We start from the raw sequence: 22,965 nt of genomic DNA, 5'->3' as shown, positions 1-22,965 counted from the left end.
ACGATCACGTGGTAAAGTCTCCGTTTCCCCTTCTTCCCCCCTCCTTCAGCCCCACGTGGGTTCCCCTTTCACAGACCAATCAGAACTTCGCCGAAACGTGGATGGCAACTTTTCATTAGTCGTGGACTTTGTCGCTCCCGCCTCCATCTAGGACGTTAAAGGAGAAAGGCGGTCCCAGACAGGGCGTCACGCGCTTGTGACGTTGTGTCTGGCACCGCCCTCCTAGGAAACCAGCCGGGCGTGCTGCGATTTAAAGGGGCCACGTCGTGGCTTGGAGACAGACTGAATGTGTACCGTTCACCTAGGTAACGATAAGAGAAAATCGATCCAAAGCTGAAGCAACCAGTAAACCTACCGCAAGCCTTGGGCTTCTACCGGAATCAATAGCTTTGCCGGCGAGTAACGGTTCTAACTTGTGTGAGTCTCTCACCAAATCTAGCCTCCAAATTCAATCTTTTTTCTGTTATTTCAAAGGTGTGCATGATTTGTTTCGGACCTTTAACGCTACTGATATTTTAAATCTGCTATCCTTATTATATTTGGCAATTCTTGCAATAGACTGCACCAATTGTGTACATCCGTGTTTTTTGTATAGCAAGAACATTGCCATATGCCACTTTAGAGTGCCCATGAAAATATGTTATACTAAATATTGAATTAAAATGTGAAATGTCCGTAGCTCTGCTGAAGTCAATCTAGTTTGATAGGGCTACCCCCCTATTCTTCCTCATCCCTCTTATGTTAATTCCCCGGCTGTGCATTTTAGTGACATCTGCCCTATGGGATGTATTGTTACGGCAACATGAAAGAATTTCGGTTCAATGTCTCAGTAGTGGTTATGTGTGGACCCACCCTATTACAACCCCTTGCCTTTCGGTTAGGAATCTGACGCTGCTGCTGTAAATCTTGGAGGTGGGCTACATTCAGGGCCACGTGAGTTATGCGACAGGTGAGGGCCAAAATATGTGACAGGGTTGAGTAAATTATGCGGCAACAAAACGCAAATTATGCAACATAATGCGTATCATTTTTTGGCAGAATTCATAACTGTGTCATCTCTACACACGTTAACACTGTCTGTGCAAACGTTTCAACTCATTAGTTCCAAATTTACAGCCAAAGACAGCAATTTGTAAGAGTGGCAAGTAAGTACTTGCGAAGGGCTTTCCTTTTCATAGCCACATGCCTTTTTATTTCAGCAAATTGTGATCCGTTTAGAGCTAGAAACAATTATTTTTGTTAAAATCTGACAACTATGCAGATGATGATGGATTATGTGGTAAATGTGGCTAATCCATGACTATGTGGCAAACACCACAGTCTCAGAATCCCATAATTCCAGGGCCCCGGCTATGATGCCTTGTTGGTAAATGAGTGTTTACATCTATATAGTATATATTGACATATTTACACACTTCATTAACTTGTATGACTTTTGTTAACTACTGATAATTATGCATGCTTTCATTTATGTTTTGCATGCTCTTTGTACCCTCTACGCCAGCTCCTGTTTTGTATTTGATCCACTGTAGAACCCTCTGCTTCATTCATTCGTTTTTCTGGGGCCAGGCCAGACTGCACCTGTAAACCATTAGCTTACATATTGTAGCAAGAGTAGCATGCACTTTGTCACACTAGGTTTAGCAGAAATCCCAAAGTACACCTTATTGAAGTTGAGAGGCAAGAGCATACGTCAAAACAAGAGATTCAGACCCACTTAAAATATATCTCCTCCGAGATACTTTCTGTGAATAAGCAGTATCACGCCTTCTTAGCCACCTCAGTGAACTTCATGTAAGACCTCTAGAAGTAGCCTAACACACAGCACGTAGAGCTCAGCAAATGCACCCAGATTTAATGGCAGTAAGAGCCTAGACCTTTTATTCTGGGCTAGTTACAGTGTTGTGAAGTCATCTCCTCTGTAGATTGTTCAATAAGCTCTTGAGTGTGTGCTGAGCACCGTAGGGAGCTTGAAAAGCAATAAAGAAGTCCTCTTTCTCCACGAACTCAATTATGTAGATTATTTCAAATGAATTAAACCAGCAATTAAAGCAGCCATCGCTTCTAAAAGTAACCCAAACATGATTCACTCTATGGTTGGTGTCAGTCCTTATCACATTAAGGTTATTGCCATCTTAATATACATATCCACTTTATTTTATGAGGAATTAAAGCAGTTCATCTTATGTATATTGTATTGGATGTGTATTATCATCTCCGCAGTTTATTTTCATGTGCTATTGGTATGTACCTCGCTGATGTGATAGGCCCTTGCCAGCAAGCCTAACTACGCCTTCCATCATTCTGAGGAAGGAGCATTGAATAACACTGAACTGATTAGCAGTAGCACCTGTTATTCACAAAACATAGAAATGACAGACACACCGAATGAAGGACTGTGTAAAAAGAAGCAAGTATTATGAGCGAATATTGTGGAGAAGTGTGGCTCACTGGTTAGAGGAGGCATACCCTGAAGCAGAGGTCAGACCCGGGACCAGGGTTCAATTCCCGATGTGGCAGGGTCCTGAGCCCAATTGTCCACGGACTCGATAATTCTCGCTTTGGTGCCCACTCTAATCACGGGTTCACACTCTGCAACTCTGGGCATTAAGTTTGCTTAATCTCCACTATGGCCCCCCCGTGGCGGGATGCCTGGCTTTCACCTTGGGGATGCCCAGTACAAGTTATCTCACAGGGAAAAGCCAGGACGGGTTCCCAAGGCAAGCGCCGAGATGCCCTAGGGTAAGCCGAGCACTATATACGATTACACATACATACATACATGATTGAGCAAATAATAATTATTCTAAAATGTTTGACTGTCAATCAATGGAAATGTACTTATATCAGAGTTCTCCAGCAAAAATTTTGTTGCTTATTACACAGATCAGTTTTTGAGGGCGGCCTAACCTGGAATATTGGCTCAAAATGTCCCCAGACTGCTAAACCCTTATTAAAGGAAATCCAAAAGAGAATTAGCAAGAAGGTGCAAGGTCAGCTGCTGAAATTATATCAGGAAACAGCAAACATCTTACCATTTATGAGATGTGGTAGGAGAATTTACAGATGCACTGATGAAAGATGTGGCTTCTTAGCATAAACAGCAGACACAGGGCGAATTTGGATACACTCATCATTTGAGCAGCTAATGCTCTCCTCGTCCACAACCTTTTCAGTGACATGGTCTTCACACTGACAAAAGCCTTTACCCTGGCAGGACCACTACCAGGATACTGAAGTAACTCCTCCTGTTCTAACTCCAATCCTAGAAGTCATTTTGGGGGTTGAGGCAAGTTCTCTTCCTGGCCATGTGAACAAAAAATGTTGTCGGTGGGAGCGTCTGCACTGTAATATTTTGTTACAAGTGTTTCTGAAGGCCGAATCACCCAACAAGCAACTATGTGGTGCTAAAGATAGAGGAAATAATATGTAATCAGACATACTCAAATGGAAGTGATAAAGGAATTGTCCAGGGAAGGGAGAACTCTTTCTGAAGGTCAAGTGGTCATTGATGTTTCTCAGGTGCACAGGAAAGGTGCGCCATGCCTTTGCTGCCAGGCCCAGACCTTTCGATCTGCAACTTAACAACTTTGGGCTGACCAAAGAATGTGAGAGGGTTGTGCAGTGTCAAACATGCACCCCTCAATCAGACGAACCACTGCAGTGTTATGTTGTGGGCGTGCTATTTAAATAAAGTTGCAGCCTCATATGCCAGCTGCTTGGCACGTGGAGACCAAATTATTACTAAGTCTCCTTGCCTTCTTATTTAGGTGATGTAACATATGCCTACATTCTCAGAAACAACAATCTGTTAGAAGCTAGACTTCATCTGGAGTAATTGAGGACATTTTTTTGGACTGCTTAGTGAAGGGTGCATGAGGTCGAATAGTAGTTCTCTGTGGCCAAAGAGCAAAGGGAACTTGCTGAAGGTAACATATGGTCTCAGTTTTTGACCATTACCAACAACTGAGCCCTAAAATTTTAATGCAGTTGTGTTCTGTGTGCAGCTGCTGTGCTAGGTCCAGGTGTATACTTTTGGCAGAGCCACTATTGCAAGAACCTGTGTGGTAAGTCTAGAACAAAAATAACTAAAGTTTGGTAGAGGGTCCAAGGGATATTTTATAGACCGACCTCGTATTTATTCCCCAATCCATTCCTTCACAACAAAACAAAATAATCCGGTGGTCTCTTGAAGCCAGGCCCTTTCTGTGGAGGACCCTCTGAACATGTGTAACAACAGGAGTACTAATGTAAACAACAAGGACCCCCTGTTAAGAAAGTCAATTCGTAATACAGGGAAATAAGCAATGCAAAAGAAGTAACCAAATATTCATACGACAGGGGAGGAATTGTATGAAAAGCACCCAACCAAATAATTAAAAAACAAAGTTGCATTTATTTATGTATAATCTTATTCACATTAAAAACATTTGATAAAAAGGCATAATCAACCAATAATTACATAAACAATTCAGTAGGACAATATTCATATACTTATAACACAATTACATAAGAAAATCATAAAACAGTGGCAGACAAAATTATTCTAACAACAGGAGTACTACAGCAATCAATTAAAGAGAAGAAAGACCCGTGTAAATAATTTGATTCCCGTCATTCACCGAGGTGATCAGTATCATGGGGTACTAATGGATGGCAGTCTCCAAATGGAATGTTGCGGATGTTACGACATATCTTCCTGCTTCTGCCTAAGGACACTCGCTCACTTGTGGCACAGAGTGTAATTCTTAGCAGACTGGACTACTGTAATGCTCTATATTTGGGAGCACCACATTACATCGTACAGAGATTACAGAGAGTCCAGTCTATGGCAGCAAAGCTGGCACTGAATAGGCAACGCAGGGCCTCTACGACCAGAGCCCTGAAAGATCTACATTGGTTGCCCATTAAAGAGAGAATCTGCTTTAAATCTCTTTGTATTGTGTATAAAGCGGCACATGGCCTGGGCCCTATTCCCCTACGGGAGAGATTTACCTGGTATAATCCGAAAAGGCAGCTCCGCTCCTCTAAAGTAAACTTGCTAAATACTACTGGTTTTAAAAGAGTTAGGATGGGGGGGGCAGAGCCTTTGGCGTGGCCGCTGCACAACTCTGGTATGACCTTCCCCAGACCATCAGACAGGCCAATTCGTTAACCTGTTTCAGAAAGCTTGGGAAAACTTAGGGGGGACATTTAGACCTCTTATTGCCAATGTGAGTCTGTTCAAATGTCATACTATCTGACGATCAAGCTCCAGGATACCCGTAGGGTGATAGTTTTGCGCTATACAAATATCTGATACAATACAATACAATACAATCATCATCTGGGTATCCTTCCTACCATCCACTTTACCTCTTGATCATAGAGGGATTTCCCGTGGATGAACTTATATGGGTCATGTAGGAGGAACAAACAACCAAGCAGGAGCAAAGCTCTCCAGATTTGTTTAGTCAGTTGTGTCATCAATCCTTGTTATAGTGTGCAAGTATAACTTTAGTGAAAAAAAGTGTAGGTTTAAATAACCATTATTAGAAGAAAGTAGTATGTGTTATCTTTTCACTTGACCTTTAAAATAAGTCACCATATTTCTATGACCTGAGAGACCCAATATGGATGAGAAAAAGAAATATTGTATTCTCGTACTTTAGGCGAATTATATATCACGACCACCTTTCTTATTACTATAGTTTGTTATCATTTAGAGATATGTAGGGTCACTTATGCCATCAATCCTCTTCTCTATGTCCTGAATCTTCATCCTTCCACGCCTCCCCTTTTAGTCCCTGGAACCTGAAATACACAAAGAAATGATAGCCCTTGGTTAGGGCAATGTTGAGAAATGTAAAATTAGAAAAAAGACGTTGATATGAATTTGTAGGTCGAATATATTAATGTTCCTTTAGTTTATGTGGATTTACTTGTAAATTTTTAGCTATTATGAATTTTGCTTAGTTTTTCTCTCTTTCCCCCCCCCCTTTTTTTTCTTTTTTTAAAAATACTTAGGAGATACGTGGCTACTCCAGAAGAAGGCGCTGGTTGCCGAAACGCGCGTAGAGAACTATTTGTTTATGCCACCCTTTTAATGATTATATATATGTTTTTTATTGTGTATTGTATATTTATTGTGGATTTATTATTTACAATTCAATGATATACATTTCCTTTTAAATTTCATGACTTCAATTATATGTATTTGTTTGTGATTAATTCTTTTAACTTGGTCAATAATAAAAACCAAATTTAGACCTACTCATATCATTTTTTCTTATATATTTATTTCATTAGAATATAAAATGTCTGCAGTTTAAGTGCCTTGGTTGTTACCTCTCATGCTATTAATCCCTGACCAAGACTTGTAGTATCCATCCTCTCAGGGGGTCCTTGATATTTTCACATAAGCAAAGCTCTCCATATACAGGTGTGACCATAAATAATGTGTGAGAATGATGAGTGCAGTGCAATAATGTGAAAGTGGGAGTTACAAAAGGATTTGCAGGGAAGAAAAACTTTTATTGGGATATCCCTTGTAATCCTTAATTAAAAACAGTGCAAAAAGCAGTTTTCAAACATAGCTGTTTATACTTGTGGACTGCTTAGGTGCATGAGGTCTAATAGTAGTTCTCTCCTCTGTGGCCAAAGAGCAAAGGGAACTTACTGAAGGTAACACATGGTCTCAGTTTTTGACCATTACCAACAACTGTGCACTGGAATTTTGATGCAGTTGTGTTCTGTGCGCAGCATCTGTGCTAGGCCTAGGTTTATACTTTTCCGAAAAGGGGGTGGTGATGAACAGAGTGTCTGAATTAAGCAGACCACTCTTACCCAGTCCAAAGATCAGGGCTTGATCCATCACCGTTATTTAGCTCACTGCACCATCCCAGCTCAGAACCTGGCTATATGCAAATCAGTCTGTCCCTGGCCCAGTGCATCATGGGAACAGGGCAGACCAAACTACCAAGCCAATTCTTCACCAGAAAGGAGACAAGCTTCCGGGGACCGGTTTCTGGCATTTCAGCCGTCGTCGGCCCGACTTGCTTGAATCCTGATGGAGCAGTGAGTAAGGGACTCATGTCTGAGTATACCCTGCCACACCTATAGTGGCTTTTGGCACAGCCACTATAGCAAGAACCAGTGTTGTAAGTCTAGAACCCCACGAAGAGGAATATGGAAGGTGGAAAAATACTTTCTTCACTAAGTTTAGGAACTATGGCTCCATGGGAAACTTTAAGCCATGATAACCCCCAAGTTCCAAAACCTGGTGCCTAAAAAAATGGAATGCCCAAGGGTAGCGAGTCAAAGATAAACTGCCCAAAGAGTGGCTGTGGCTCCAACCATCATGAATAACAGTCTTTTGGATTTGTAGTTAGAAAAGTGCTATTCATCCTACAGTGGCCAGCAGGCATGTCGAAAATGGTCACGCCTTATGGGGGTTAAGGGAGTGAGCTTCAGCAGCAACTTGGAACCACCGCCGCAGTTGAAAATGTTATCCCAAATGACTAAATCATCTCTGTTAATGGCCCCACACAAACATTAAAAGACAGGAAGGAAGGGTGAAATCATGACATTCCCTGCAAAGGCTTTTTGATGGTGGAATCTTAAATGCTGGCATAGCCTCTAGCTGGAGATTTAAGTAAGGAGTAATACGAACCTACGGCAGTGTTACATCTTCAGCTCATCTCGCGGTTTTTGCTCGTTTCCTGGTTGTTCCGGCTAAAAGGCGCTATGCAATTGTCCCCTTTAAATCCAGGGATGACAAGCTTGATTTTCAGATATGACTTGAGAGTTGGATGGATTCCATATAGTTTGTTATCTTAATATGTATAATTTATAAATACCAATCTGCTAAATAGCAATCTGGCCTGTATCTACATCCCTATTGATATATAAGCAGATTGAATGGGTCATTGCATGCCCACTGTTCCTACTGGTTACGATAAGACATAGGGCTACCTGGTAGTAGAGCCAAAACAAACACAAGTGTGAAAATGGCCATGTTTCTCTAAACGGGGAGTGCTGCAGTGGTAAAATAGCTTTTTGCCTGGAGTGCTAAAAATCGTTTTCCCTTTCCAGCGCAGCGGATTAGCTCATTTATCAGTAAAGGACAACCTCCCTCAAAACCATAGAAGACTAGGGATGGGTCCATAACATGGGGTGCAACTGGAATAGGAAATGTCAGGCGGAAAGTCCTTTCTGGCGAAGGATCCTCCAGGGCTTTTCTCAACCTTCCCAGCAAGCATCTTGTTTTGTGTCTTAAAGGGCCAGCGAAAGAGGTCACACAATAAGTCTCAGTATCCAATCAAAGAACGTCAAACAAGGCCACCTTCTGGAAGTGTAAGCACTCGTCCCACACTGTGGAGCCATTGGGGTCGCAATTTTATTCTAACTGAGTTTCCAGAGCGCTAAGGGGCAGGGGAGGTGGCAGGTTGCCTTTACCCCTACAGAAAGATCCATACGTGGGTTGGGAGACAAGTCCGGGGGAAGCACATGGCGGAAGAAAGCCAATGATTGGACAGTTCAAAGGCAGAGGCACGCAGTCCCATCAAGCCATGGTATCCAGCCCCTCAATATATGCGGTAAGTATGTGGCATAAGCCATGCTTTAGGACTGTTTGAGCCATGAAATTGCACCAGCCACGCCACAGCAGATGGTGATAGGCTTCAGGGGTGTTAGTTGAAGGCATAAGGTACGCAGGAGGTGGGCAAGTATTGTGTTATCTTCTGTTCTTTTTGGCCGCACCAAGGCCTGATCAACATGGCACCCCTGCTAACGCCCCAGAGATGCTGGCGATGTGACGTACAAACAGGTTGCCATATGTCCTGATGGAAGTGTCTAGATGGAAAGCAAACCAAGCCGAATGATTGGTGGACAGCTGTGAACAGCAGTTCAGTGATTTGGGGGCTGTCTTGTTTAGTCCAGCACTTGCCACTGAGGGCTGTAGTTGCCCACTGTTGGCTGGCTAGGCATGTATATGTGCTTTTTTTATGATCTGTAAGTTAACAAGTGTACAGCAGAACTTCGGCCAATTTGTCCACTATAAAAAGGTGAGGTCACTGTTGCTAGTGGTGTGGTGGTTGGCCCTGGCACAAATGCCGGACTTATCTATGTTGTTGGTGGTGTTGGGTTGAGTAAAGGGGCATCGATGTATTTTTTTCTTCTATTTAATGGACTGCAAGCAGGTCGCGATGACCCAAGGACAACTGGCACCTTAGCCCGAAGGCCAGAGGGCCACGTCGTGCCCTTAATTCTTGCCCCTCCCCTTATAGACGCAATAGCTCCCAGGACAGGGGATGACGTGCTTCTCTTAAGTTCAAGTTCAAGTTCAGGAATTTTTATAGCGCACTACTCACCCAGAGGGTCTCAAGGCCCTTGGGGGAGGGGGTGCTCTTAGAATAATTGTACCGAAAAAAACAACAGGGCTTTCGGGTCCGGGAACCAGGGCTTTCAGGCCCCAGGAAACAGAACTTTCGGGTCCGGGAAATAGGATCTGTGGCTGTGGGCGTCCACGTTCAGCTGACAAGAGGCACTTCTTCGAAGGGGCAGTTCTCGGTAGGGCGGCTGAGCTCTCAGAGATGCTTGGCACAACACGCCGGCAGTGAAGGCACTTTGTTGTGTCTGCATTCCTGGCCCGCAGAATTCAACATATTCTTCTGCCAGGAGGTTCCCTGGAAGCTGTGAGTAGAAAGGGTCCTTACACGTATGTTCTCGAGAACGCCCTTATGGACCCCGACGAGCTGAAAAAGCATCGCCCCATAATAGTAGGCGTACACCCCAAAGTCAGAACAGAGCTCTACCACAGGCAAACTAGCGCATTTATATATGTGCCCCTATGCAAGGACATAGAGGAAGGCAGGTGAACATTTATAGACACCTACAATTCTTGGGTTTTGCACCGTCGCCGATATGACATAACAACAAGTGTGCAATCACATGATTACAAATTCTCGTTTTTTGATATGATGCACACGGGTTATTTGCAGTTTCCCGACCCGTGCACTCGTCAAATTGGCACAAAGATGAAGGTAAGAGAATCAGAGGGTGTCAGACAGCCACCGCACTGTTTATGTTGGACGTCGCGTTTCGTTATAAATTGCGAAAGATTCTCGGTTGTTTCATCTCATAAACCTGTGGTTTTGACCGGCGCGTTTCCGTCTTTCCTCGGCACAGAAATTAAGAAAGTTAGCCGCACTCGTGGAATAAAGCACAGCGCCTAGACTCCAGAGCGGGGTCTACCGACCAGTTCACAGCCGCACAAATGGGATTATTTTCCGCACCAAGTGCTGCTCTAAGCGCTTCGCCAGCTGTGAAAAAATTAGAACAGCGAGGTTTCGTTCCTGTGAAACCATTTACACACACAAGCACACTTACTGCCAACACATCAACTACACACGTTACCACTACACACACAATTGCATTAACGTCACACTCCCGAAGGTGTAAATACGCACAATATATATATATACCAACACCTCACACACATGTACACACGCGCGTATATGTGAAGTGTTATGCTTAGCGCTGATTTAAGAAAGGAGCACATCCAGGCGCTGCAGGTATTTAGGAATGTAGTTCTGTAGTTTCAGGTGGGTTCATTCGCACTTATTGCCCCGATGGCCGTCTGATACCAGTGCAAGCAGACGGCGTCTGGGCAGAGGCTGGAGGAAGGGGGAGGGAAGGGGTTGGGGTTGGGGCACCTGGTCGGGAGGGGGCTGGAAAGATGGGGTGGAGGGCAGGTGAGCAGAGATGTTTGAAATAATACGCAGTAAGTCAAAGGGAATTAAGGAAGAGCAGAGAGTGTGGGGGCATAAAGATGCATGGGGATACAGAAAAAGTCGAATATATGGCGGGTGGCAGACTTTGGAAAGCCGAGGATGTTTTCTCGTGCAGGACTTCGAAGACCCCAGGGGGTTTAAACGAGGGCAGTGGGTCTTAGCCAGACTGCTTGCATTCAGCCAGACCCCAGTCTTCCCAGGGCCACACAAACTGAGAGCATCCATTCGCAATAGTCTGTGCACCCACCACACACACGCCCCCGCAGGCAATTAGGATGAATCCCCCCCCCCCCCGGCCCTGCAGAGCCCCCATGCAGTGTGCAGACTGAGTGCCCTGTTCCCCCCCCCCGGCCCTGCAGAGCCCCCATGCAGTGTGCAGACTGAGTGCCCTGTATCCCAGAGTCAAGTGGGCTGTTCAGCATACGCCCCCTCCCCCCACCTCCTGTGGGGTGTAAAGATACCTTCCTGACCCTCCGTCTGCGAATGCGCCCTCCCAATGATATGTACAGACTTGCCTTGTGCCCCCAACCCCCCCAAGTTAAGATACCCCCCCGCTGGGACTGTAGTGTCTGATTCCCTCCCTCGCTTGGCGCTTGTAGGCGAAGCCCACCTTTCCAGGTTGCGCGAGTGCCCCCTCCCCACCATGGTGCTGTCTAGACTCCCTCCTCGCCCCACTGGTGAGAATGAGGCAATGCCCCCCCCCCCCACACCCCAAAACCACACGCACACTCCTCGTGTCACCGAAGGAGAGCCCCCGCGAACTCTAAAGGCTGACCCTCCCCCACCCCGCGCCCGCAGACTGCACCTGTCTGCCCCCCGGTGATTCACGGTGACGTCTGTTACATTACCGGGCACTGCGGGTCACCGCCGAGTACTTCAAACGCTGATTTATGCCTCGAGACTGCACCGTCGGTGCTAAGTGACATCAACGCCGTGCCGAGATCAAGTTCACTTATGTGTCTGCGCAGCCGTCTGCCTCAGCCGAGACCACGTCTGCTGGTGTGACTGTCTTTAAAGCTGCTTCTACCCCAGCTCTTTCTTCATCTTTTCTCCTGTCCGTCAGTTTCTCTACTTATTGTATGTATGTATCCTTCTGCCTTTGATTGGGCTATCTATCTATCTATCTATCTATCTATCTATCTATCTATCTATCTATCTGTCTGTCTGTCTGTCTGTCTGTCTGTCTGTCTGTCTGTCTGTCTGTCTGTCTGTCTGTCTGTCTGTCTGTCTATCTACCTACCTACCTACCTATCTATCTATCTATCTATCTATCTATCTATCTATCTATCTATCTATCTATCTATCTATCTATCTATCTATATGTCTATATGTCTATATGTCTATATGTCTGTCTGTCTGACCTGACTATCCCGGATCTATATTTTATATGTACCTTGCCATCTCTCTATTTATCATATTTACCATCCGACCGTTCTATCCATTCCCTTTATCCTGTTTGTCCTTTCCTCCTATTTACCTTTCTAGCTGTACATGTCTGTCTGCCCGACTGGCTCTCTTTCTTCTTTGCCTTCTGCTTTTATTATGTCATGTCACTGGCTTTATAACTATAAGTTTGCCTTTCCACATGACTGTCCATCTGTGTCTGACTGTGTCTCTCTGCCCCATTTCTGTCTACTTATCTACGCACTTGTTTCTAATAATCTTCTGCCGGCTCGTGTGTGCCTCTGTCTGCCTTTCTATCAGTCTACTCCAATCTATAAATGTGCCCCTGCCCTTCACTTTTCACTGGCACAATCGTAAAAAGTGACCCCCCCCCCCCCCCCATCTTTAAGGTCGCCCACTTCCACCCCATGCTCGCAGCGTCTAGCCCTGGCGTACAGGTGAGCCTAAGTGGGCATAAGTTGGTATGGGGTTTCTACCTGTCGTGCACAACCACCAGCGTGTACGTGGGAACACATCTGCCAGTATAAACTTTGCTATTACAGTGAATATCAGTCTGTGGGGCAAAACACGCTCCAGGTGGGGAGAACATTCAGGTGACTACCAGACAGCGTCCTTGAAGAGAAGGGAGAGCTTGTTGCATTTTGCACCATAGCTCATTCAGACGAGCACAGCTCATGCACCCCAGAGAGTCTGGGTTAGACAACTGTCGGATCTGTTCACAGGGTGTCAACGGGGCTTCATGCCGCTATAGACTGCACCTCAGAACAAACCAGGCTATTCCACTGACATGCACCCCCTCAACGTAATCCTCAATCACCCTCTAAGAATTCACGATACATGAAGGGTTAATGCACATGCAGTGGAAATCTAGGCGCAACTTCAATCGTGTCGTCACTTACTCAGCCTTTTACCCTTCAGTGGTCGATAAAATAAGTACATTGAGTAGGGTAGCGTACGTTTTTTCAGTCAGTAACTGGCAGGTTGCCCGCTGAATTGCGTGCCAGGAGCATTAACCCACTCTGCTGTCTTTAACTAGCAGGACACACATTGCTTTGTCAGAGTCGGGAAGGCATTGCGACAAGCCAGCACAGGGTTACAGTGCTGACATCCCAGCATATTGTTAAGAGGCTACATAATGAAGCGTTGTACTCTGACCATAAAACGTTTCTAAGCGCTATGACACATTGCAGGATAATGGGAAACCCAAAACTGGGATTGTGTGTCTCTTTGATCTAAGATTGGGGTGGGTTGGGGTGGGGGCGGCCATGGCTTGAAACATTATGTTGCCAATACTTAACGGATCACGTCATTAGTTCTAAAGTAGCCTATTTGGAGGGTGATATTGTACTTTTTGTATTGTATAACCCCTGTGATGTGCTGATTGGCGGTGTCATTGTAGATATAATCATTAATATCTGCTGTACCGGTTCTGCGCGGATTCCAAAGCATAGAGTACGTGTAAATCGACTAATGACAACTACGTGCCCTCGGCGACCGGGTTGCACCAATTTTTCTTCAATATTACCACATTTCAGACCCGCAGCCAGACTGAGAGGCAAAATCGTGACATTTTATATGTTGCAGCTCAAAAGGAAGTACACATTCTGCATGAAAAGTCACCCCCGGTCATTGGAATGTGTCTGCTACATGAAAATCCTCCGGGGAGCAGGGGGTGTGGGAACTGAGTGGCTTCTTTGCCTAAACCTGAAAGTTTAACAAAGGGGTAGAGACTAGACAGCCCGACCCCCCCCCCCCCCCCCCCCCCCCCCCCCCAGATTTGCAGCGATCCCCCGCCCCCCTCCCCGGACCAGGCAGAAGTTTACTTCTCTGAAGGGCGGCAGCGGCCCCTTTAAGAGCCGGTACCCGGCTCTGAGATTGACAGGCTGGAGAACCAGTAGACTGCGAGGGGGCGGGGTCGGGAAGTCTCGCACGTCACGGCTGCCCGTCTGCCTCCACATCCCCTTCTATGAAGCTGAATCTCCTTGGACTTGAATGAGGGGGAAGCAGGAGCCGAAGACGGGCTGAGCCGGGACAGGGACGCAGAGCAGCGACGGCAGAGGCTGCCCCCTGTGCCCCAGCTCAAAGGGGTGGATCGGGGCGGCTTTCGCCGGGGCTCCCTCAGTCCCAGAGGCAGAGGGGGGTACGCGTGTACCCGGGGCTACCCCCAACCTATTGTCCGTCCCCCCGGTCTGCGGGGCGCAGTCAAGGGCGGCCCGAGCCATTGCCCCCCAGGACTGGGGGAGCAGTGAGTCAAGGGCAGCCTTCGCATTGCCCCCCCTGGACTTGGGGGCACAGTGAACCCAGGGCGGCCGAGGGGCACACGGCGAGTCAGAGGCGGCGCCGGCACTTTACACCACACTGGACCGAGAGACCGCCGGGTTCCTGGGCTGGATCCCGGCCCGACGGTGATGTAGGGGGCTGGCGCCCTCTCGATGGGCTGCTGCCGGGCTCCGGAGACCCCTCCGCCGCGCCTCGAGCCCCCCACTTCTCGCCTCGCCGCCTTGTAAATGTATAACTTGATGGGTCTGAACAGCACAGCCGCTGCCATTCAGCCCAATGTCTCCTGCACATGCAACTGCAAGCGCTCGCTGTTCCAGAGGATGGAGATCTGTGAGTACCGATCAATGTCTGTCTGTCTGTCTGTCCGGATGCCCTCCCTCTGGGACCCGGGGATGGGGGAGATCGGGAAAGGCTGTACTGCTCCAGGTCTTCTTGGCTTCTGGCCCTGGAAAAACTTTCCGACTTATTAAAATGTTCCTCGAGCAGTTTCTTAGGCAGCCGTGTCTTGGGATGGGGGCGCTGCGCGTACACGGAGCTCGGGAGCACAAACATGGCTGTCGGGGGAAGGAAGGGGGCAGGAGGGGGGCAGATTGCTTCCACTCCTGGTGGGGAAAGCGCCTTATGGGACTCATGGACACAATCTGGTGTTTTACCCCCGGTTAGTAACCCCAAAGTTGGAAACGGTCATTGAATTCTTAGAAACAATCTTGCTCGCAGATGTACAGCAATTGGTGAAACAGTTGGAAAAACTAATTACTTTACAGTCATTAGTGGCGCTCTTGGTGCCTCTGTTTGAGTCCTTTGGTGGGTAAATGGCTTTTGGAGGTTCTGTTAGGAAAGTTCTTTACCTATTTTCAGGAGAAACGCCCCAGAAAACAATTTTATGAAAGCGGAACTTTAAACATATAGGGAAGTGCGCCTGAACTGAACCTCTGAAGGGGACGTCGTGTTTGGTTGTTTGACACGAAGTTTTCAGTAATTGGATTTTTGTTCCTGTTAGGAAAGTACGTTTGAGCTCTTCTAAGTGACATTCCACATTTAAATGTGAACTGAGCATCGCACCAAGACACCTTCCTTGTGCCAGCATATTTCCATCCCAGGTTCTCAACACGTTTTGTGTGTTTTCCGAGGTCAGTGCCCTGTGAGCTCCCATCGGGGGGGGGGGGGGGGGGGGATGTTTATGCTGCTGGCTGGAGCTTCTCTCTGCGGGGGAGGCTGCCGTTTCTTCCACCTCCCTGGGCAGACCCAGGCTCGGCTAACAGCTGTGCTTTTTACAGCCATGGGGGGCGGGGGAGGGGCAGACACCGGGTCATTGGTCAGGTTCACCGTGGGGTTAGCTGGTAGGATTCGTTCTACGGATGGGTCACTTGCGTTCCAATCACTTTCAGCAGGGAAGGGGCTCCCTGGCCACTTCCTGGGGAGGGGGTTGTAGTCGCTGGTCACTGCTGCCAAGGTCCTGGTTACTTCTGGGGCTCTGTTTTAAGTTACTCCTCACCCACATCTCTGTTTAGAGAAATGCAGGGTGTTTCTACTTCCTCGTTCGAAACCCCTTTGGAGCAGCCACCCAAGTTTCTATCAAGCCTCGTGCCCGGGCAGGGGTTCTACCTTCCTGCTCCTTGCTTCCCTCAGAGGCTTGGGGTCTCTCTAGATGCAGCCACCGTTCCTGGACTGGGCTCTCTCGCACAGGCATCCCATGGCAGCAGTCTTCTGTCTCGGGTTGGCTGTGCCACTACCCCCCTAGCTGTAATGGGCTTTCACATCTGGGTTAGCAGTCCATTCGGGCCCTATCACGGATCAGTCTATAGTACTCCTTATTTCCCGGCCCTGTCTCGGTTTAGCAGCCCTCTAAAGTCCTATCACGGATCAAGTCTATGGTATTATGTACATAGCCCGTGCTAGCAGCTTTCCGGTCTTGTCTCTGGTTAGCCGTTTCTCTTAACCTGTCACAGCATAGTGTATTTTAGTCCCTTCGGTGTCCAGTGTGCAGCTCCGGTTCATAGATGGGGGGGCTTCACACTCCATTCTATTCCGTGATACATATATCCTCGTGGTTTTATCCCGGGTTAACATCCGCGCCATAGGTTTTATCTTGGATTAGCATGCTGCCCATCTAAATTCTATCTATCCCGAGTAAAGAGACCCCATTTTCCTTTTCTCGGGTTACCTTCTCCTCTTAAACCTAACACGTGTCACCAGTCTCCTTCATTCATATCCCGAGTTAGTAGTTCTGCAAGTCCTATCCCACCCCCGCCCTCTTATACCGGCCTCAAGTTAGCAGTCCTTGGTATTCCTATGCCGGTATAGCTGGCCATTTTAGTCCTGCCTGGTTCCCGGGTCCTTCTTGGTCTTTACCCCGAGTTATTAATAACTCTTGGTCCTATCCCGGGTGAGCTGCGCTTCTCACTCCCATTCAGCAGTCCCTCTAGCCGGTGCTCGTCAGTAGTCAGTCCCTGTCCCAGATCAGCACGCCCTTCTTCCTTCACCCGGTGTTAGCCCCCCCCCCCCTCCCAGCCAGGTTCTGAAATAAGTCCGTCCAAATAAAGGTAATTGTGCGTGGAGCTGCTGCTCTGTTCCCCACTCCAGCAGCCCCTGTGCCACCCTCAGCCTAACTGGGATAGTGCCACATCCCGTGCCCCACGGGAAGAAAACGCTAACATCGCGTTCAATGTGTGCAGCTTTGAGCGCTAAGAAGCTATGTAGCGCCTCGCCTCCTCCTACAAGGAAACACGAGTGCTCGCCTCCCTCCAGGTGCAGACTAAACAGTCCCGAGCAGCAGCCGTCGCCGCTTCCTCCGGGATGCCGGCGTCTAGCCAGCCAGCCTCAGGGCAGCGAGAGGTGACTCACTGAAGTGGTGAGATAAGAGCGTTCTTCAGCTCTGGGAAACACGGTGTCACTGACCCGCTGCCCTCTGCACACTGCTGGAGGCGCGCCGCCCGTGCACAAGCGCTTGTCAGTGTCCATAAGAAACTGGCAGGATGCGAGGGGCTAATAAGAGGGGGAGGGTCTCCTAAGGGCAGGTGTGCCACCCTTTTCCTGGTTGTGGTTCGGCATGGATGTACAGAGTAATAGGCGACCACTGGGCCATTAAGAGAGGTCGCCGACTGCAACGTCACCAGCTTGTCTCAACTTGTCTACTTTTGAGTGTCTTTAAGTAGCTGACAATATAGTTCAGATCACTGGCCGTCTGCTGCTGGAGGCTTTGCGCAGCCCGAAGCACAAGGCATGCAGTCCAATGACAAGCACTCAGCTTTTCATCTTCTTAAGGCCGATACAATGAGTACCACTCAGAAGGGAAAAAAAGTGACACCTATTGCTTTGAGTGCCTTTAAACTGCAGTTTGCTGAAGCAAATTATGTGGAGGGAACTGGTTGCTTATTGATTGCGGTCAGAGGTTCTGTAGTTTACTTCTCACATTAAACGAGTGATCTTGTAATATGCACCAAAACCAAACGCCTGCAAGCCTGGAATGCTGCATACATTATGCCAAAAACAGGGGACCCTGGGTAGTTTACATTACAGTATATACTGTTCTCTTAGAAGACGACCTTCACACCGTTACATCAGTGGGACATTTGTCTGCTTGGGGCTTGATAGAGGAAGACCAGAAACACGTGGACCACAGTGAGCAGTTAATACAATATATTTTTTGAATCCCTGCTAAACTACACAGCTCACATGCCCTCCCTGATTGCTCTGCATAGAAAGTTCTTTTCTCCCACTCCCTGCACACAAGGCAGCGCAGCGCCTCTCTCCACATCCGGAATTGCTTTGTGTAGACGCTGTCTAGGGGATTGCATGCCTTTCCAAATCTTTCAGTTTAGTGGAACTCAATATGGTCTCTTTCGTCTTTTTTTAAACTTATTGTCACACGCTATGTCACTGCCATCCGTGATTTATCTGCAGGGGGTCCTTCTGTGACACACTCAAGCCCCTTTATGGCATTTTGTGCCACAACAGTCGTCCCTGCATGTCTCTAGATTCTTTGCGTGGAGACAGTACAAGCAATCTCCAGCCTACCCCTGTCTGCTGCCACAACTCAGACACAAGCAGTCATGGCAACTGTTAGCAGGCACTGCCCAGCCACGAGTAAATTTGACACCACACAGAGTGCGTCTCAATAGACAGCTGCCTGCTTGACAGATGTTGGTGTGGGACTCCTAGCTTATGCAGATGTGCAGCTGCATTGACAAACCTATTCCGCTTTGTATTGAAATGACATTGTCACTGACATACAAAAGTACCTGCAATCATTTAGGACAGATATTTGACAGTGTCCAGGTCTCCAAGGCAGTTGGATCAAACATGCACACTATATCTTTGGGACTCCTCAAAGGCCTCTTGGGGGGCAAATTCCCCCTTTTGACCAAGTGCTCTTCTGCACTGTGTGGAGTTTGCCAGTCAGCACATCTTTGCATACTCTAGTTTATGATTTTGTGCCATTTCCTAGACTCTGTCGATCACTGTAGACCTGCTTACCTCCATTTCATCCCTTTCCCCCTCAGCCCCTGCGTCACACCAAGGCATCCCTTGAAATGGTTCTTTTTCTAAAGTAATATTTTCCTCAGAAATATCTAAACTCACTACAGGTAATCTTACTCCTTCAACACACCACCTTTTCTTTGACTGACACAGAGGTTGCCATGGATCATCTGAATAGGTGGCTGAAACATGTTCACACACCACCCGCAAAAGAATTTGTGTCCTTCATGACCCTCACCCCCCTTCCCCTATTTCCTAGCATTTTGCTTCTGAGTTCTGTTAGCCAGCTCAATAGACTGGGTTATGTTTTTTTTTTTTTTTGCCTGTCTGTTGGCAGCCACGTCTGTACCATTGAATTCCACTGACCGTAATTTTAAGAGAGCCAAAAGTTGCCCCAGCCTAGTTAACATTTTTTTACTAGCCCTGGGCAAGTGGATCTCGCCCAACACTTGCCCACGTCAACCGACCGTAGTTGGATAGCATGAAGGAGAGGTTTGGGGTCTCCGCTCCCCCTCTTCTCAATAAATTAATTCACCTTCCCTCCCACATTAAACAAAAATCCCCTTTGGCATCCCATCTGCTGGGCACAGTGCAGGGATTGTATGGACTCCGATGCAAAAACTGTAGGTTGTGTGTTGCAGGCAGACATAAACTCCATTTAACCCCAATCATGTCCAGGCAAAGCTGAGCAGCGTTTTACCTGCTTGTAGGAAAGTGAATGAATGGGGTCTTTCATCCTCTGTGAAATGTTTCCATACTCTCCCAGCCCTACTTCTAGATATTCAAATGTGCAACTGTTCTTGACTTTTCATTAGCCAGGAAATGAGTCGAATGGAAAGCAAAATTCAGAAATGTGTGTTGGTAGCAATAAAATATAACCTGCAGGGCACCAAGCATTTTGTTTAAACATATTTTTCCACCAGCCATCATTCACTCATTTGCTGTGCAAAGTATTTTTGTAGCGTTTGCAACTGTATGACTGTTCCTTTATGTAGGTATTGTTTTACTTCAGCTTTGCACATTACATTGCTTTACTCTTTTTTTTTATACTGATCTTAAGTGCTCATGTTCAAGGTTGCAGTTGTCCGTATAGCGGTTCTATTAGCTTGGTGCAAATGAACTGCATTCTGCGATTTATAGTACTGTAAAAGAGACCAGGGTCCTTTAATCCAGGCTTTCTTTTGGGACGTTCGTTTTGTGTCGCACATGGAATTAAAATCTTTGGTTTCGATGTGCACAAATGCATTTTATAAAAGTTTTCACTTCAACACCAGACAAATGAGATCATCCTCAGCGAAGCCACCCCTTCCCCCCCCCCCCCCCCACCCCTCCCTACTTCTCGCCCAGACGAGTATTTTGTTCCTTGGCACATCAAAGTGGCGCATAGCACAAACGCACCTCAGCAGCAGGAGACCTGATCCCCTGTGTTGTGCACCACAATATCGAGCTACGTAATGTTGTCCCACCAATTCAGAGTAGCAATTACCACTGCATCTGAACTATAACTATCGATTTAGTCTTCTTAACACCATGTTCATGTACCTTGAAGGTATGCATGTACCTTGAAGGTATGCATATGTATATTTTCAAGGTACAGGGATGTGGAGTTAAGAATAGTAAGTCTGTAGTTTCCTATCTATAATTCTCTGCATGATACACTAACAGTTAATAACCTGGATTCAATATTTTGGCAGGACCATGTTAAAAAACTCGATAACGTGGACATTACCCAGGACGTTTTTTTTTTTTTACTGCTGCAGTCTGAGATTTGAGGTCGCACCATTCTCCCGGTTAGACTAAATGTTATAATTTGGGTAGACATTAGCCCCTCCCTCCTTTGAATTGAGGTGTCAGAGCTGCCATAATTGACAGCACTTGGACACTGGCTTGTTGTCCCCTGGTTTTTTCCCCATCGTTACACGTCCACTACAGAGATGGGCGTTCGACCTCACCTAATCCTGACTGGCCCTGTCAGCCTTTCATCCTTCTAAAGTAGTTCAGATGAATATCTTTGAGCCACAATACGCATCCTTGAACTGCACCGAGGGCCTTCTGGTGGAAAACGTCCGCTGTATCAACATGCCTGCCCTGTTCCATGAAAACCCCGACATCTCTATTTGTTGCCAGGCTGTGACATGCTCTCTAGTGTGTCTGGCACGTTTACGACGTCTCGCGCCTCCCGCGCGAGGACAGCGGGCGCGGCTCGGCGGCAGTGGTGCCCTCGGTGTGTTTGTTAATGGCGCGAGCCGGAGAGCCGACGTCGACCGTTGGAAAGTTTCCCTATTGGTTAGCTGTCCTGAGGTAGACCGCTGCGGTGCCGGAAGAGCTCCAGGTGGGTGGGTTCGAGACTCCTGTCACCCACCGCCATGCAGAAAGCCCCGATATATTTAGGGAACGGTTAACCCCACGAAGAGGCGGCGCCTCCATGAACCAGCCAAAGCCATACGTTTTGAGATAATTAACTTTACAAGTGACTGGGGTGGGGGAGAGGAGTGTTTATTCTCAATAATATATTCCTGTGTGTGGGGAATTGAGCGCCCCTCCTCCGGTGGGGAGTACAGAGAGCCGCACAGTGAGGCATTTGTTTCAGGCTGAATGGTCTGGCGGGCCCATTGACTGCTAGGGGCTGTCTGACTTGCTGCCCTGCCAGCTCACAGGCGGCCATGATAACCGCGCCAGACTGGGCCAAGGCAGGTCAAGGGGCGAGTCTGGTGTTTGCCCGATCTGCCAATGGCTCATTGTGCCACTAAGACAATGCCAGGCTAGACATGACAGCTCGGTGGAGGCAGACGATACTGTCTCCCTGCCCCCACACAGTCAAAGTACCCATTCCTCTTTATATCTCTCTTGCAAAACAGAGGAACCTTGATAGCACTACTGGTGCCCCAGCAATTGCTTTTTGGGGATCGAAGTGTCCCCAACCTTAAGTTACCCCGTACTTGCGCAAGAATAACCCACTGGAAGAAGCACTGGAAGCCAGGCGTTTCTTCCATGTATCGCCTCTTGTGCACCTTTCTGTGAAGAAGTCACGTGACACTGAAATGGGGTACTCCTGGGACAGTTTGTGTCCATCTCCTTTCGAGCTGTCTGAATCAAGCACCGGCTTCAAGTTGGTCTATCCATTTAGGATATCCACATGAAGCACACTTCCATACAATCAATACGTGTGTGTGTGTATATGTATATGTATTATATATATATATATATATATATATATATATATATATAATGTTTAGGTCTTTTTGAGTGTGGTTAGTTTCTGCCATGGCTCCAGTATCCTGGACCTACTTTGGGCATCTTTGCCCTCTGTTCGTTTATACTGTTTCCGTAGCAACTCAGTAGTAATTATACATGACAGTGCAAATTAACCTATGCTTTAGATTAACATGCATTACTTTCAAATGGTATTTTTCACAAGAAACAATCTTGCCCTCATTACCTAATTGTGTACCACTGTCGAATGCCATCTGTGTTTGCATCAGTTCTGAATGTCATAACAAACTGCAAGAGGGGAAAAACACCACTTGCTGGAAAAAACATAAAAAAGTGGTGACTATAAGAGACAGATCTGTAGTCTCCCTGGGTGGGAACATTACTCACAGACCATGGCACTGCTAAGCAAATCTAGGTTCTTAGAAGATTTATTTCCTACATACCTTTCATTTCCCTACTTTGAGGCATTTGTTTAGTGTTTGCAACAGCAAAAGGTTTTTTTTTGGTTCCAGTATAGCCTGATACACGCTGAAAAGCGCTTCAACGCCTTGTTAGGCTAGTAAGCGCCATATTAATACAATTACAACGTTCATATGATTCTTCCAAAATACCCCATCTACTGGCCATACCGAATTGGCCTACATTAGCACAATTACTTCGAGAACATGTTCATGGTAATAAACAGGCATCATATTCATGTTCAATGTTCCTGTAAAGACATCAAGTCCGTGTTCAAGTGTTCCTACAGAGGCATCAGGTCCATGTTCAGTTGTTCCTATAGAGACTTGAAATCAATGTTCACTCTTGACATACAGTT

The 22,965-nt window shown here is 46.9% G+C and overlaps 1 protein-coding gene across 3 annotated transcripts in view; it reads left to right on the top strand.

Moving 5' to 3' along the window:
* Positions 1-398: 398 nt before the first annotated feature.
* PMEPA1 (prostate transmembrane protein, androgen induced 1) overlaps positions 399-22,965 on the top strand; it is a 91,575-nt gene continuing 69,008 nt past the window's right edge. The window contains exon 1 of one of the 3 annotated variants that reach the window (XM_086932520.1): positions 399-417. Coding sequence is in view for 2 of the 3 variants with exons in the window: in XM_086932518.1 (XP_086788644.1) it covers positions 14,684-14,786 (103 nt within the window). In the remaining variant the exon portion in view is untranslated. Of the gene's footprint in view, positions 418-14,110; positions 14,787-22,965 lie in introns of those variants that run through there. The other 2 variants (XM_086932518.1, XM_086932519.1) reach the window with 2 other exon arrangements.

The sequence above is a fragment of the Lissotriton vulgaris genome, chromosome 7 (genome assembly GCF_964263255.1).
Source record: "Lissotriton vulgaris chromosome 7, aLisVul1.2, whole genome shotgun sequence".
Classification (NCBI taxonomy): Eukaryota; Metazoa; Chordata; class Amphibia; order Caudata; family Salamandridae; genus Lissotriton; species Lissotriton vulgaris.
This window is presented reverse-complemented; position numbering and strand designations above follow the sequence as displayed.